Source organism: Columba livia, chromosome 2, assembly GCF_036013475.1.
Source record: "Columba livia isolate bColLiv1 breed racing homer chromosome 2, bColLiv1.pat.W.v2, whole genome shotgun sequence".
Lineage (NCBI taxonomy): Eukaryota > Metazoa > Chordata > Aves > Columbiformes > Columbidae > Columba > Columba livia.
In genome coordinates, this window is record NC_088603.1 from 101,712,585 (window position 1) to 101,727,440 (window position 14,856).

General features: G+C 43.8%; 2 protein-coding genes across 5 annotated transcripts in view; one reads left to right on the forward strand and one right to left on the reverse strand.

Annotated features, from left to right (window-relative positions):
- Window positions 1-4,734: 4,734 nt before the first annotated feature.
- Window positions 4,735-11,193, reverse strand: TIMM21 (translocase of inner mitochondrial membrane 21). Its single transcript, XM_005505289.3, has 6 exons — window positions 10,660-11,193; window positions 8,949-9,011; window positions 8,751-8,848; window positions 7,366-7,439; window positions 5,321-5,426; window positions 4,735-5,222 (listed from the first exon to the last, which is right to left on the reverse strand). Exons 1-6 carry the CDS (start codon window positions 10,955-10,957, stop codon window positions 5,130-5,132), a joined length of 732 nt encoding a protein of 243 aa, XP_005505346.2. The 5' UTR covers window positions 10,958-11,193; the 3' UTR covers window positions 4,735-5,129.
- A 1,339-nt stretch (window positions 11,194-12,532) lies between these two features.
- FBXO15 (F-box protein 15) overlaps window positions 12,533-14,856 on the forward strand; it is a 30,679-nt gene continuing 28,355 nt past the window's right edge. For 2 of the 4 annotated variants that reach the window (XM_065053023.1, XM_065053024.1), the window contains exon 1: window positions 12,550-12,956. In XM_065053023.1, coding sequence (XP_064909095.1) covers window positions 12,793-12,956 — 164 coding nt within the window. In that variant the 5' untranslated portion in view covers window positions 12,550-12,792. Of the gene's footprint in view, window positions 12,957-12,981; window positions 13,239-14,856 lie in introns of those variants that run through there. The other 2 variants (XM_065053025.1, XM_021291382.2) reach the window with 2 other exon arrangements.

Genomic DNA, 14,856 nt, shown 5'->3' on the forward strand with positions numbered 1-14,856 from the left:
CCGACGCAGGAAGTCAAGGAAGGGAGCCAGGAGACCTGCGTGGTTAAACAGGGAACTGCTGGGTAAGCTCAAGTGGAAGAGGAGGATCATGGAAGGAGGGACTGACCACTTGGGAAGAACATGAGGCTGTTGTCAGAGGGTGTAGGGAGGCAACTAGGAAGGCTAAGGCCTCCTTAGAATTAAACCTGGCGAGGGGGGTTGAGGACAACAAAAAGAGCTTTTTCAAATACGTGGCAGATAAAACTAACACCAGAGGCAATGTAGGCCCACTGATGAACGAAGTGGGTGCCCTGGTGACAGAAGATACAGAGAAGGCAGAATTACTGAATGCCTTCTTTGTCTCTGTCTACTCTGCCGGAGGCTGTCCTGAGGAGCCCTGTACCCCTGAGACCCCAGATGAAGGCAGGACAATGGAGGAGTTTGCCTCGGTTGATGAGGACTGGGTTAGGGAGCAATTAGGCAATCTGTACTTCCATAAATCCATGGGTCTGGTTGAGGTGCACATGCAGGTGCTGAAGGAGCTGGCTGAGGTCATTGCTGGACCACTCTCCATCATCTTTGCCAAGTCTTGGGAAATGGGAGAGGTGCCTGAGGATTGGAGGAATGCAAATGTCACTCCAGTCTTCAAAAAGGGCAAGAAGGAGGACCTGGATAACTATAGACTGGTCAGCCTCACCTCCACCCCTGGGAGAGTGATGGAACGACTTATCCTTGGTGCCATCTCAAAGCATATAAAGGATAAGAGGGTCATTAGGGGCAGTCAGCACAGCTTCACCAGGGGCAAGTCGTGCTTGACCAACCTCATTGACTTTTATGAGGACATAACGAGGTGGATAGATGATGGCAGAGCGGTGGATGTGGTCTATCTTGACTTCAGTAAAGCCTTTGACACAGCCTGACACAGCATCCTCACGGCTAAACTGAGGAAGTGTGGTCTGGACGATTGGGTAGTGAGGTGGACTGCGAACTGGCTGAAGGAAAGAAACCAGAGAGTTGTGGTCAATGAGGCAGAGTCTAGTTGGAGGCCTGTATCTAGTGGAGTGCCTCAAGGGTCAGTACTGGGGCCAATATTATTCAATATGTTCATTAACGATTTGGACGAGGGAATTGAGTGTACTATCAGCAAGTTTGCTGATGACACTAAGCTGGGAGGAGTGGCTGACACGCCAGAAGGCTGTGCTGCCATCCAGCGGGACCTGGACAGGCTGGAGAGTTGGGGGGCGGAAAATTTAATGAAATATAACAAGGGAAAGTGTAGAGCATGGCATCTGGGTAGGAACAACCCCAGGTTCCAGTATAGATTGGGAAATTACATATTAGAGAGCAGTGTAGGGGAAAGGGACCTGGGGGTCCTGGTGGACAGCAGGATGACCATGAGCCAGCACTCTGCCCTTGTGGCCAGGAAGGCCAATGGCATCCTGGGGTGTATTACAAGGGGGGTGGTTAGTAGGTCGAGAGAGGTTCTCCTTCCCCTCTACTCTGCCCTGGTGAGACCACATCTGGAGTATTGTGTCCAGTTCTGGGCCCCTCAGTTCAAGAAGGACAGGGAATGGCTGGAGAGAGTCCAGCGCAGAGCCACAAAGATGATGAAGGGAGTAGAGCATCTCCCTTATGAGGAAAGGCTGAGGGAGTTGGGTCTCTTTAGTTTGGAGGAGACTGAAGGGTGACCTTATTAATGTTTACAAATATATAAAGGGTGGGTGTCACGAGGATGGAGCCAGGCTCTTCTCGGTGACAACCAACGGTAGGACAAGGGGTAATGGGTTCAAACTGGAACACAAGAGGTTCCACCTAAATATGAGAAGAAACTTCTTCTCAGTGAGGGTGACAGAACACTGGAACAGGCTGCCCAGGGAGGTTGTGGAGTCTCCTACTCTGGAGACATTCAAAACCTGCCTGGACACATTCCTGTGTAACATCATCTACGTGTTCCTGCTCCGGCAGGGGGATTGGACTAGATGATCTTTTGAGGTCCCTTCCAATCCCTAACATTCTGTGATTCTGTGAGTCTGTGATTCACGTTCCCCCGGTGTCCTCTCCTCTACCCTCCCCCTGGAAAGAAGTTTAACTGGATTATTGTGTTTTTCAGAATGTTTTGAAGGTAACATTATTTAGGGCTAAATAGTTCTCTTTAAAAGACACCATACTACTATTTGGCTTCATGAACATTTTGGATGTATATGCTCATTCCTCTTACAGTTGCATTTAGCTAGCATTCTGATTGCAGGGATTGAAAGCAAACAGCATTCTATTTTTCCAGTTTTTATCAGCAAAATATTTTCCTGCCTCTTTAGTATTTGGCTATTTAAAATGCAGGATGATATACAAAGATGACTTATAGATTATATATTCCTCCACTGCAGCTTCTTTCCAGACTGGGAGATGTTTTGTTTGATGTGAAGTGCCAGTACAGCTGCATAGCCGGCTGCTTTAAACAAGTGTGTTCACTCACCTGCCTTTTTAAAACTCCACAGGAGAAAGAGGAGATGTGAACATGACAACACTGCACTCCATGTAAGTACAGGAGGAGAAACATCTTATTTAGAACTGTCATATTTGGGCTACCGTAACAAAAAATAAGCTTGAAAGTAATCACCTGACTTGTTTCTCTGGATTCTCCAGTTTCTTGAAATGCAGTGCATAAAACAGAGGTTCGTACTTTGCTTTTAGACAGTCATAGCATCAGGGAGAAACCATGAAGGTCAGCTGCACTATGAACAACTCCATATCCACTTCTGTCTTTTAAATTACACTGGTGTTTCTTCCTTATTGCCAGTGTTGGTCTGTCTCCATTATTCACATGTGGGTATGGACTGACTGCCAGAGCCAGACAGAATCATTACTGACTTTGCTAATAATCCTTCTGACGCCTGTAACTGCAGCATTGATGCCCAGCTAGGGAGCACAATACTGAGGCCTGACACATGCCAAAGTGTGACAAGGGCACTTTGTGCAAGAACTGTGGTACTGATGGCTTTACAGATAACTTTAAAAACTTCTATTCTGATGTCTCAAAGTGACCAAATGACTAGAGATCTGATTCCCAAACAGACAGTTCTTTCATGCAAACCCTGAAATACATTATATTTCCATGTATGTTAGAAGTCCTTGCTACTGAAAAAAACTGTAAATAAATCCAGTTGCGAATAATCAAATTCTTAGTTTGTCTTCTCAAGCTAAAGCCAAACAGGCACATTAATCCAAATGGCCTATGCTTGCTGTTTTACCACAAGCGTGATATAGAATTTCACACACTTGCACTGGTTGGAAAAACATCATTATGTGAGGTCAGCATCTTTTCCTTCCCAGAAAGTTTCTAGTCCTGGCAGCTTCTTCCGTGCAAACAAGGCTCTAAACCAAGACAGAAATAAACCTAATGGCTGTCCTCTTTGCTGTACCTATACCATTTACTATAAAAATGTTTTTACTATAAAAAAATGGTTTTTACATCTTGCTTTAGGAAGTATTCCTTTCCCCAGCTATGAAGCCCCCTGAAAACAAGCCACAGTTGGATTAATAAAAAGCAAAGCTGGGACACAGAGTTACAGCAAAAAACCCGGCCTGTCAGTTTTGTTGTTGACACTGAGGTTTATGACAGCTCTGAGGCAGCTTGATATAAATAGTTATTACATTTTCTAGTTTAAACTGTGTATTTTTATTTAGTCTTGCTTTGTAAAAGGTGAAGAATTATGACATTTTTATGAAGGTACACTATGGGCTTAAGGCTAGTAATTTAGTATTAATTATAAACATATATAACTTGCAGTATTTCTGATATGCTCTGACAAATCTGCTCCATGTTGCACTTGTGACAAAACTCTTGCAGAGGTGGTTTTCAGCAACCACCATGGTATGACACATGCTTACAGTGACTGGGCACAAGTGGTGGCAGGTAAACATGGAATGTAACGCAGCAAGTTGCAATGAAACAATGAGGGCCTCAGGTATTTTCCTTTATAAAAAAAATCTTTACTGGGTTACAAATGAAATTACTGGGAGGCAGATAAACAAGACAGCTGAAGTCCAGTAAAGTATTACTAAAGGTCTAGATAAGATACTTGTGGCATTGTATGAGGGAATATCGTATGAACTTCAGGACAGTCCAAATGTACAATTAAATGAACTCATAATAAAGGCTGATAGCATCAGTGTATATTTAATGTAGGGATAATTCACCAGTGAACTAAAAAGCTCCTAAGATAGGATGGAAAACTGCAGAAAAACACATTAGTTGGTGTTTAAGAAATTGGTTAAAGAAGCTAAAACTTGAACTTTTTTGGTTGGTGCTGCTTGACAGATGGGCACCACTGAGTGTGATCATTAACACACAGGGATATGTTTGCCATGTTGCACTGAGGAAGAAACACAGGTGAGAAATTTGGTCATGAGTTGAGTTTTTCAGTTTGGGTAAAACTATATTAATCTGTTTCTCAGAAGATTTAGATTACTTAAGTTAATAGAGAAACTGTGGGCAGCGCTGAGCTGCTACACCACTGTCATTAGTGGAGCAGCATGGCAAGTGCTGGAAGGAGCAGACAGCACCACTGTTCTGTGTGATGTTAATCTACTTAGAAGATAACAGTATTGAAATCTTTCTCTTCAGTCATTTGCCAAGGATGCATGTCTCTACAACCCATATTCTTATATGTCTTTGGGTTAGATCCACTTTGCATCACTAATATACATCCTTATTTTAAATACATCCACAATGAAAACAGTGAGATTGACTACAACTTAAAATACCACTTTCTTTATTGCAGTGCTAGTAGAAAATCCAAGCAAAGGAAGTCAAAAAGCTCCACAAACAAACCTAAAATCTTGGAAGACTCAGTTTTTGAGTGTGTAGAAGTATTATCCAGCATCAAACTGTTTATTATGAGCCATTATTTTCCTATGTCAAATATATTTGCCGTAAGTGATGGCTCTACTGTTTTTCATTGGCTTCACTTCAAATCCTGTATCTGTTGCAATGAAAGACCTTAATGGAGGCCCTGAGAGGTGATGTCCTGTAGCACAATCCCAAAGGTGCAAGATACAGTCAGGTACACTGAAGAATTCATGTGTAGAATGGCAACACTGGTATTACCCAACGCTCAACGAGATGAAGTGGCAACTTTGATCACGGGCTATCATCTGTTGTCTTCTACGACAATAGTTCTTCTAGGATAGGTGTCAACGTCCACAAATATGTAGCGGACCTCAAATCTTCCTCTTTCAGGATTCTGTAAGGAAAACAATTTCAGGTTCTGTTTTTTTTTTCCTCTTCAGTAGTGTAAACTTCACATTAATCTTGTCAGCTATTTCAAGCAATCGTACATACCTCTTTGACTTCCATATGGACCGTTCCCCGCTTCCCTGATTCAGTGCCCTCAATATAGAACTTCAAACGCATATGTTTCAGTCCATCCTTTATGTATTCAATGTGACTAAAAACAGCAAAACAAAACAAAACCCCACCCAGCAAGGACACATATTATATGCTAGTTAAACTTTAGATTTAAACTTATTTAGAGGAGCTGCTTAACTATTTTTTGATTAAGTATATTCCGATACAGTCCTTATGCCACCATGGCTTCCTCTCTACAGCTCTTCCCAAGCCGCACTGTAGAGCATATAAAGAGTAGCACAGTTAGAAAAAAGAACTAATTAGCAGTTGAGGATTAACAGATGCTTAAGTGTTCCCACCCCAGTCCTCCCCTCAAAACTCAGCAGCAATCCAATGGCTGAAGATTCTGGAATTTCCTTGTATTTTTTAAAAATCCTCAGATTTAGAGCCTGACACCTAGAACAGAACACCTAAGTCACCAAGGCTGCCAGGGCTTTTTTTAGGCACTTAAAGTTACCAAGCCAAACAACACAAAATGTTTTTTAACTTAATTATCAAGTTGGTTAAATCACATCAAAACAAACAGTTTACGCTTTACTTATTTTGATAATGATTTTGTTCACCTGAAGTTGTGTAACTTTGGCACTGATATCAGATCTCCAACCTAAATGTCAATATTTAGACTGGAGTTAGGTTATGCACAAGTGTTAGATGAATAGAAAGGTCACATCACTTTCAAGGCAACCACTTCCAGAAACCAACAGTCAAACTACAGTTCTGGTGCCAGTTCATGTTTACTCCTGAAACTACTAAATGCCTAGCTTGTATTTCCATCAGTCATACTCAGATATACACTGTGAATTACATTTCCAGTACAGTTTTAGGTGACATGATGGGCTACAGAGAACAGATGAATGAAGAGCCCTACTGTAGTAAACTCACATTCAAGGTGTTCATACATTAAAAAATCTGTATATTTTTGAGACATTTAAGGTCATCCTTATACTGCAGACACAAACACTACAATCTTACAAAGTCCTCAGCTCAAAAATTTATTTAAAATACTAGACTTTCCAAATGATGGAAATTAAATACTAGGAAAGCTGACAGTACATTTACTTATTTACAGTTTGTTGCTTAAAATATTTGTGCATATCCTTTTAATTTAGCAGCTCACTTTAAACAAATTTACACGGAGTTTAGTGAAAAGATATAATTCCACCAGTAAAAATCATCTTGCTCCAGAAAAAAAAATTCTCAATTTAACGGTTCAAATTGTGTATCTGGGCTTATGTATCCCATCCTGTATGAAACCTCCTTGAATGAATTCAAGTCAAAGAGCCCACTAAAGACAAAGCCCCTATTGGGTTATAGTGCAGGAAGGATCTACATTTTGTAAGAATTAGTTCTTTTGTTTCCTTCAAAAGGAGAATAATAAATAGACACACTCATGAAAGGTTTAGGTGAGAGAAGTTCTGTTAAATGCACAGGAGAGATGTGGCCTCGAGTACCAAAAAGCAATGTAAGAAATGGGCAGAAACACTGCATATCAGCTTGGGACAATATAGTCACTGCAGTGACTAGAACCTGTACAGTTATAATAGTATGTCCTGCTCTTTCTGGCCTGCTAACAACTACTGCTTTGAAAGGAGAAAAACTCTCGAAGAACAATTTCACTCTATATGAGGGTTTCAGACTGTAAACTTCAGTCAGATCCCTGCTCCCCAGATGCATGCCTAGGCCTCTCTACTGCTCTCTTAAGACTCATCCTATGTTTTGGATACCAGCTCTATGTTTACCATGCTGGCCATCGCTTATTTTGAGGCACTCTGAACTACTGTTTTATATTGTATGTGCACCATACTTAGTGGTATGTGCCACACAAGAGGTACAGCAAAAAAATGCTTTCGTTTTCACTCAAAAGTAAGAAGGACATCGCATACAGTTCATTAATCGAGATCTAACTTGCTATGATGTGACCCAAAATGTCTTTGCTGTTCAAAAACGAGTGTCTGTATGTGGCAAACACCAAAGGGCACCTGACAAACTGTCGTCTTCCTCTTCTTGTTGCCTCTCCATAACCTTTAATAGATTCACCAAAAACACCAATTACCTACAAGAGAAAAGAGGTTTGAGTTGTAAGAAGGTATCACATTCAAACCGATATTCAGTATCAGCTGACACCCCTGCTGTGAATACATTTTCTTTCAACAAAATGCCCCTTGCAAGTCTGATGTGTCAAGAACAGAAGAATTTATGAAAGAAAACAGTGTAATGAAAGTTTCTCTGTATTTCAGTGCTTGTCTCCACAGTCACATATTAAATGTCTAAAATAAATCCTACTAATACCTTCCATTTGTACCATCCTCTTTGATTATGACATTTTAATCTCTCTTTTTATTTTATACTTTACTGACTTTCTGTGTAAAAAGGAAAAAAAACCCAGGAAATATTTGCTCGTCTCCTCTAAGATGATGTTTCGAAGTTTAAAATGCAAGTGCACTCCCCTTCACATTGTCTAAACCCCACTACCATTTAAGAAATTCAATTATTTTTTCTTTTATTTTTTCCCAGATCTATAAAGCCAGACCAAATTAACCTAGTTTTAAATTTACTTTATATTTTGTTAGAAAGGGAGGGTGATTTTTACTGTATAAGCACTTAAGTTTTAATTTTACAAACTTGTTCCAAAGCAGTCTTCATTTTTATTCTAGTGACAACTTGTCACTTCATTTCTAGGTTAGCCTCAGTGGCACATGCGGCAACCCTGTTTTACCTCAAGTGGTGTTTTTAAGAATCTAGTTTTCGACTGATTTTCATTTACATCTAGCTATCTTATGTGCATGTGTGATCACATGGCTGTTCTCTTTCCTGTTGTCTACAGGAATGCGAACTGTGTTTCGAATGAAGAGTTTAAGTTCCTGGATGCTTGTGGAGTGCTTGCAGACTGACAGAACCCTAACGCAAGGGTCACAACAGAGTAACTGTGCAGAGGAAAGACAGCAGGCTAGATCTACAAAACTAAGCGGGATCAGTTCCTTCCCTGACCTGCAAAACTCTTTAAATACGACATTTAATAGGCACTCAGGTATGTCTATAAGACTTTGTGTATGGAGACACAAGCACATGCTCTGAAGGAGCAGACACTGCAGTTACATCAGTTGTTGTGCCCTGGTACACTCGCTTAACTTGGCTTTTAGCAGGCTAATTAGCTCAGGCCCATTAACTTGTCCTAACATAGGCTCCAATTTGGAGCTGACCCAGCTCCGGCCAGCTAAAAGCACCAGCAGATCTGCTGGTGTTCACCTGCTAAGAACCATGTGGGTCTTCCTGTAACTTTGGTTGTGAGATTCCTTGTGCAAACATTTGACTCAAAGAGAGACAGTAAGAAACATAAACTTATGAAGAAAGTTCAAAAACCAACCTCAGGGTGAGATCTGCACTTCTCCAAGGCATCTCCATAGATCTTACTTGGACTAGAAGAAGAGAATAGCTCTTTAAAAATTACATAAAGCAAACCACCTGCAACAGAAACAACAGCAAATGGAATGAAAAACTAATCAAACCAGATGGAATTAATGAAAAGCATCTTCTGATAAAGAACATAGTTTAAAAAAATAACCTGTAACACCAATTCCCACAAGCACCACAATAAAGTAGGTAAAGTCTCTTCCAGCTTGTTTCACTGAAATAGACAGAAAACAATGGAGTTATCAATCTTGCATAGTAAGACTTGCATAACTTTCTTATTCAAATGCTCCTGCATTAATCTAAAGCTCAAATAACATTTTGGCAGAAGAAAAAATTCCAGTATCAGCTTCCATAATGCCCCATCACTAAGAGACCACGGAACATCTCTTATGTTGTGCAGGGCATATCTATATCTCTATATTAAGCTTTACTACTGTTTTCCTCCTAGGTGTTTTCAACACCCAGAACAGCACTTATTATTACTTTTCATGTAGCAGGAGAGCTAGTTTAGTTAAGAACTAACGAGGTATTAGCACTGCAGTATTTAAGCTACCATATAAACCCATAATCATAGCAATCCTTATGCAAAGAAAGGGAGAAGTAAAAATAAGTGTAAGCTTCTAAATTGCACACAGTGAAAATAACTGATTTTATGAATTCTCAATCAAGTGAACAATAAAAAGACGGGATATTGGACCAAAAATATTTATTTTATTTATTGAGACCATGAACTGCAGTTTAACCAATTAGTTTTTAATCTGCTAGTTTTGATGTAATGTACTAGTAAAAGTGTTGGTATACACTGCAAAAAAGTCCTATGAGATCTGCTGTTACAAAATATTTCTGAGAACTTGGGAAGAGACTACTCATTTGTTCAAGTGATAAGGTGCACCTTTCAGCAAAGCACAACTTACCAAGGACACTTTAACAAATGTTTTTCCTGCAGCTTTCTGATCAATTGAGGATGTTTTTCAAAAACAGTTTCAAAACACCTAGAATTTCTGAGGCTAATTATGTAGTAACCGCTTTTCACTGAGATGAATGAGACCAACTCGAGTGACAATCATTCTATAAAGAAACCAGTACCATGTGTAGAGCTTTGACCCTTTAGCTGGAAGTAAACTTGTTTTAATGGCATTAAGACAGGCTGTGTGTGACAGGTGCTGTAAAGTTCAGAGAAGGGCAACGAAGCTGGTGAGGGGTCTGGAGCACAAGTCTGATGAGGAGCGGCTGAGGGAACTGGGGCTGTTTAGCCTGGAGAAAAGGAGGCTGAGGGGAGACTTTATCAAACTACCTGAAAGGAGGTTGGTCTCTTATCCCAAGTAGTAAATGACAGGACAAGAGGAAAAGGCCTCAGGTTGCACCAGTGGAGGTTTAGATTGGAAAAATTTTTCATGGAAAAAGTTGTCAGGCATTAGAACAGGTTGCCCAGGGAAGTGGCTGAGTTTCCACCTCTGGAGGTAGTTAAAAGATGTATAGATGTGGTTCTCATGGACATGTTTTAGTGCTAGAGTTGGGTTATGGCTGGACTCGATGATCTTAAGAGTCTCTTCCAACCAAAATTATTCTGATTCTATCCCTGATGTAAAATCTACACTGTGTGGAAGAAGACACGTAACTTTTGTTCTGCTTGTGCAATATATACATGGAAACGTATCAACTGCTGCAAACAACACAATGTCAAACAAACTGGGCTTGCTGTTTTTCAGATAATTGTTGTTTTTTTTTTGTTTTTTTTTTTTTTTTCCAATTCCTGAGTTTTGGGGCTCTAAAAATCTCAGCTGTGGCAGTAATTTCTCAGTGCCAGTCTCTCTGAGCAGCGCTCAGTGTTCCCACTCACGAGTGACTACAGTCCATCTTACCTTTCTGAGCAGCGGACAGCACCGTTTCTTCCTTCCGATCCCTTTGCACGGACACCTGTTTGCTATTATCGCCGGGTTTTTCCGCTCTCAGACCACCCGCCCGCGTCCCGAACCTGCGCCGGGCGGCCCAGAGAAGCGGGGGGGGCTCCCTGCAGAGGGGCTGGTGCCGCCACCCCAGACAGGGCCCTGGCCCCGGCCCCAGCAGCGCGCAGCTGGGCGGAGCGAGCAGCCACCGCCCCAGGGCGGCCCGCAGCCGCCGGCCGCGCTGCCCCGCCGAGGCAAGGGCGGCGGGCAGCATCCCGGGGCACGGCTCCCAGGCGCCCTCTCGGAAGTACGGCGGAGGCAGCCGAGCGAAACGGAAAGTTTCAGCAGCTCACCCCCGTTCTCCCGGGGGGGTACCCTTCGGGGAAGAGTCAGGGCAGCCTGCAGCCCAGAGCGCGGCTCTGCTGCCGGTGCTTCGGGTCAGGAGACCGCATTACCCGCCGTGCAGCCGCCACTCGCCATTGCCCCGGCGGAAATCTCGGGGGTGGAGGGGAAGAGAGCAGCGGCTGGCCCTGGGAGCGGTAGTTTGAACGGGCTCCCTCTTGCGCCCGCCGCTCAGAACGGCTCCCGGCAAGAGTACTACAGTGACCACCATGCCGAGCGCCGCCGCAACCCGCCTCGCCGGGGCGGTGACCCGCCGGGCGGTGAACGGGACGGGGCTGCTCGCCGCGCTTTGCGCCCCCTATGTTTACACACAAAAAAATGTATATCTGTTTTTATCTTGCGCAGCAGCCGTGCAATTGATGTTTCGACGAATGGAGACCAGAATACCTGAGCAGACCGTGCTCCGGCTTCCCCGGGAAGGGCGCGCAGCGCGGAGCTCCCCGTGGGGCAGCTGACAGGACGCCCGCCCGAGGTCCCGACTGGGGGCTCACGGCGGGAGTCGCTGCGGCTCCCCGCTGTATTAACGGTGTGTCTCCGTGTGCCCCACACTGGGCTGCTCGGGAACCCAACGCCGCTGCGGCGGGCAGGGGAGCGTGCGGCGCTCACCCCCCGGGGCGGCCACTGCGGTCCCACAGCCGCCCAGCCCCGGGGCCGCCCCGCTGGTGCGTTCGACGCCCACTGCAGCGCACGGCGGACGCTCGGGAAAGCTGAAGGGAAGCACGGTTGGTTTTATGGTGACCAACTCCTTTATGAAAAATACCTTAAAGAATACCGCATATAGATTTCTAGGCATCTAAGAATGCAAAGACTGAAAAGCCTCCTCTTTAGCAGAGGCACTCTCCTGTCATCTACCTGTTTTCACAAAACTAATTATTTGGCCTTGTTTCTCTGTCAGATCGACCTCAGTTTAAGAGTTACACCAGAAAAAAAAGATGGTGATGGAGAGAGCCACATATAAATACACGTAACATTGTGATTGCTCTCTGAGCTAGTGATTGTAATGCACATGAATTTCTTTATATTCTAATCATACTACCATATGATGTAGAATAATTCTTAACTTTTGTCACAAAATTACAAGTTGTAAGAGTGAAAACTTGTATTTGCTCATGAGGAAACGGGTGGCCTTGCTAGAGAAATAGCCAGAAGCAAGAATGAGGGGCAATGTGAAGACTGAAGCACAGGAGGTTTAATCTGAATATGAGGAGAAACTTCTTTACCTTGAGGGTACCAGAGCACTGGAACAGGCTGCCCAGAGAGGCTGTGCAGTCTCCTTCTCTGGAGACATTCAAACCCACCTGGACACATTCCTGTGTGATCTGCTCTGGGTGAACCCGCTTTAGCAGGTGGGTTGGACTAGATGATCTCCAGAGGCCCCTTCCTCCCCAACCATTCTGTGATTCTGTTAATGTGTCTTTATTTTGCCCAACATGGATCTCTAATACGCCTCGGGGAGGCGGTGTCCCTGCCCTCCAATTAAGAACAAACTCCTTTAGGTTCGACCATGTACCCCCACAGATCGCCTTTCCCCGGGGCAGTGACAAAGGGGAGGAATGCAGAGCCGGCCCGGCGGACGCCCGCCCACTTCCCCGGGGCAGCGTTGCCGGGCGCCGCTCCCCCGGGCTGGGCACCGCCCCGCGGCTTCACGGGGGACGCGGCAGCGGCCCCTCCCCGGCGCGAAGCCGCAGCTCCGCGGTGCAGCTGGCCATGGCGATGGGTCGCGGCAGGGCCCTGCGGCAGTACGGCCGCGGCGCGGCGGCGGTAGGCGCTGCGGCAGCTTCTCCTGGTGCCGCCATTGTCGGGCTGCCGGGGCCTTTTACCCCCACTGCTGTCGCCAGCGGCCCTCGGCTTGGCCGGGCTGCTGGGCTCAGGTAACGGCCTCCCTGCCCGGCCTGAGGGGAGTCCGTCGGGGGGCGTCGAGCGGGAAGCCGGGCTCTGCCACCCCCGAGCTGCCTGCTCGTCCTTTTTCACCTTGTCCGCGGGGAGTGGATTGTTGGTTTCCTTTAACTCCCTTTGCTGCTCTGGGAAACCCCTTCCACTCACCCAAAGGGCTCTGGTTTCCAGCTCTAGTCTTGCCACAGCTCAGGCCTGCACTTTCATGTGCATGGTGCTCTCTTCCCTCTGGTTCTATGGAGGCCAGTGTCTTTGTAGAGGTAATGCACCTTGTCATAGTAAACCCAGGCATTTCCAGGTGTGGGGAAGGCCTGGGTTTAATGCACCGTTCTCTGGGTAGTGAGGCTTTAACTTGGGTATGTGCTTGAGCTTAGAGGAGTTGGTGTAATAAGTGTTAGCCTGTCAACAAAGTACTATCAGGTGTAGTGGCTAAAGTATATAAGTTCAGGGTAGTTAGGCCTTTGTAACAAATGATAGGATTTCTTTGTGGAAGGTGTGATTAGCTTAATTGTTATAGTACTAGTTCAGATTCCAAAAATCTAAAGCCAGTCTTAGAAGCAAAATTGAGAAAGCAGTTTTTTTCTTCTAACCCATTGGTACAACCTTGGGTTTCGTAGTTGTTTCATTTTCCCTGTTTTTTTAACCTGTAAATGGAATGGATAATACTCACATTTTTAAAAGACTTCAGAATTGTTGGCTGATAGAAAAAAAAAAAGGTCAAAACATTACTGTTATTTCTGTTTATCCCCAGGTATGTGTTAACATTTAGAGAAGGAGACAGGTTACAGATTTCTATACGTTCTTTGAAATAGATTTATTCCCTGACCAGCAAAAAGCCAATAGTCACGTTAGAAGTACTACAGGGTACGAAAGTGAAAATACTGGTACAAAACTGAAATCCCAGAAATTGAAAGCTAATGAAATAGCAATTGAGGTTGTTGTGCCTCTAAGCAAGAACATTTTGTTGTTACTAGAAGTCTCTAAAGAGGGGGATTAACAGTTATCAATTTTTTTAATTTGGGCAGGTGAGCTTTCTCAATGTGGTGTAAAAACATTTTGTTAATACTATTTTCAAATCTTGGCACACACAATACTTTAAAAATATTTTGTGCCATAAATATGCTGTTGTGTCTTCATACCTGGAATACTGAATACAGGCCATGAACATTATGCTTGGTACCAGGTAAAGTGAGTTGTAAAATCCAGGCTCCAGCTCTTGTACCTGGAGTCTATGTAGGTATGTCACTGTAGGGTATGCCCAAAGTGTCTTTGTGCTTTCAGCATAGACACAGGGCAGAATAGCCTGTGATGTGCCGCACAGAGTGATACAGAAGTGGTAGTCTGCTGTTGAACGCAACCTGTGTCTCTAAATCCCTTTGATGGCTTTTGAAAAATGTAGTTTGTTGCAGCTTCATATTGTTATCTAAGTGCATTCTTGGTAATAAATACATGGATAAATGATTTGCTTGTCCTTCAGGGCATGTTTGATGTACAGTTACTTTTTTAGTAGTTGTTCCTTTTGTTAGACTATCAGTGATTGGCACCCAAGCAGAAATGTGCATGTCTTTTTGTCTCATGCTTATAACAATTTCCAGTAAAACTTCAGATGGGGGGGGGAGTGTGTATTTATTTATTTTTTTAATATATATATTTTTAACATAGCACAGTTGACAGGGTAGGGCAGAGTTGTTCTTCCAGTCTTTGAGCATAAACCAATCTTATATCAATAACAGAGTACATTAAAGGGATGCAGTACCCATGTACTTCAAAATTAGTTTTTTCTTGCCCAACATCGATTGGTTGCTTAGAAACACAGATTTGGATTGACCAGGTGTTGGAAAGTCAGCTGGCAATACAAATCAGTGCTAACAGCGTGTG

What these genes read in the sequence shown, in the direction of transcription:
- TIMM21 (XM_005505289.3), bottom strand. Translation starts at nt 10,957, where the DNA reads ATGCTGCCCGCCGCCCTTGCCTCGGCGGGGCAGCGCGGCCGGCGGCTG. An exon ending in TGTGGGAATTGGTGTTACAG is followed by an intron (nt 8,849 to 8,948) that starts GTTATTTTTTTA and finishes TTTCTGTTGCAG; the next exon opens with GTGGTTTGCTTTATGTAATT. An exon ending in AGTGCAGATCTCACCCTGAG is followed by an intron (nt 7,440 to 8,750) that starts GTTGGTTTTTGA and finishes TTTCTCTTGTAG; the next exon opens with GTAATTGGTGTTTTTGGTGA.